Source organism: Benincasa hispida, chromosome 11 (assembly GCF_009727055.1).
Source record: "Benincasa hispida cultivar B227 chromosome 11, ASM972705v1, whole genome shotgun sequence".
Taxonomy (NCBI): Eukaryota; Viridiplantae; Streptophyta; class Magnoliopsida; order Cucurbitales; family Cucurbitaceae; genus Benincasa; species Benincasa hispida.
In genome coordinates this window covers 30,129,787-30,131,769 of record NC_052359.1, presented here as the reverse complement: position 1 = coordinate 30,131,769, position 1,983 = coordinate 30,129,787, and the positions used below count along the sequence as shown (strand labels likewise).

The 1,983-nt window shown below is 44.1% G+C and overlaps 1 protein-coding gene across 1 annotated transcript; it reads right to left on the bottom strand.

The window, feature by feature from the left end:
• Positions 1 to 218: 218 nt before the first annotated feature.
• On the bottom strand, positions 219 to 914 carry LOC120090653. The gene has a single exon (XM_039048370.1). The coding sequence runs from the start codon at positions 912 to 914 to the stop codon at positions 219 to 221; it is 696 nt and encodes a 231-aa protein (XP_038904298.1).
• Positions 915 to 1,983: the final 1,069 nt, after the last annotated feature.

Here is a 1,983-nt window from a genome sequence, read left to right as displayed (position 1 = left end):
TATGAAATGTGCAAACTTTGTAAGTCTGTCCACCACCACCCATACCACATTGAAACCTTTGACTGTCTGTGGCAACCCCACGATGAAGTCCATAGACACATGCTCCCACTTCCATTCTGGTACACTCAATGGCTGTAACAAGTCTGCTGGTTTCTGCCTCAGGGTTTTCACCTGCTGGCACACCAAGTACTTACTAACGAACTTTGCAATCTCTCTTTTCATATCATCCACCAGTAGTAACGTTTCAAGTCCTCATACATCTTGGTGCTGTCGGGGTGAATCGAAAATAAGGAACTATAAGCCTCTAACAACAACTTATTTTTAATATCACTAACTGCTGGCACGTACAAATGTCCCTGATAAAGGAGGCCACCTTCCACTGATACTGAGAATTCACCATCCTGGCTTGACTCCACCCTATGAAGTCTCTCCTCCAGATGAGGGTCACCTTGCTGCGCATCAATAATCTTCTGCCTTAGACTCGATCGCACTGACAACAGTGCTAACTGTGTCATGACCTTTCCCACTGCCACTGCAATCTCTGCCCTCTCTAGCTCCCTGCACAAATGAGTATGTCTAGTAATAAGGGCTACTGAATGAGCCACCCTTCTGCTTAGAGCATCTGCCACTACATTTGCCTTTCTTGGGTGGTACAAAATTTCACAGTCATAATCCTTCACCAGCTCCAACCACCTTCTTTGCCTCATGTTCAACTCTTTATGAGTGAAAAAGTACTTTAAACTCTTATGGTCGGTAAAGATCTGTAACTTCTTTCTATACAAGTAATGCCTCCAGATCTTGAGAGCAAAAACCACTGCTGCTAATTTCAAGTCGTGAGTGGGATAATTCTGTTCAGCTTCTTTAACTGACGTGAAGCGTAAGCAACTACTCTGCCCTGTTGCATCAATACGCATCCCAACCCCTTCTTGGACACGTCACTATAAATGACAAAACCACCTGATTCATCTGATACTATAAGGACTGGGGCTGAAACCAACCTCTGCTTGAGGTCTTGGAAACTGTTTTTACAAGCCTCATTCCAAACAAAAGCCGCTCCCTTCCGGGTCAACTAGGTCAATGGGGCGGCTATGCGAGAGAAATCCTTTACAAATCGTCTATAGCAGCCTGCTAACCCTAGGAAACTGCCTTAATTTTTGCAGGGTCCACAGAGACACCTTCCTTCGATATTACATGCCCTAGAAAGGACACCTGCCTCAACCAAAATGCACATTTAGAAAACTTAGCATATAGCTTATTGGCCCTCAACATTTCCAAAACTTTCCACAAATGCTCCTCATGTTTGGTCTCTGTCTTGGAATATACCAAGATATCATCAATAAAAACAATCACAAAGGTGTTGAGGAATTCCTTGAACACCCTATTCATCAAATCCATGAACACTGCTGGTGCATTCGTTAGACCGAACGACATTACTATGAACTCATAATGTCCATACCTCAAACGAAAAGCTGTCTTGGTTATGTCACTATCTTTTATTCTCAACTGATGGTATCCTGATCGGAGATCAATCTTTGAGAATACTGTAGCTCCCTGCAACTGGTCGAAAAAATCATCAATCCTGGGGAGGGGATACTTATTCTTGACGGTCACCTTGTTCATCTCTCTATAATCAATGCATAGACGTAACGATCCATCCTTCTTTTTCATAAACAAAACAGGTGCACCCCATGGTGACACGCTAGGGCGTATGAAACCCTTGTTCAACAACTCTTGCAATTGGACCTTCAATTTCTTCAACTCTGTCGGGGCCATCCTGTATGGAGCCTTCGAAATAGAGGTTGTGTCTGGCTCCAACTCAATAGCAAAATCTATCTACCGCTGGGGGGGCAGTCCGGGAAGATCCTCTGGAAAAACGTCTGGAAAATCCCTCACTACTGGCTCCAAAGTCAAGGTAACTTCAGTCTCTTTAGTGTCCACCACACTGGCCATAAAGCCCCAAGCTCCTTGGTCAAATAGTCTAGC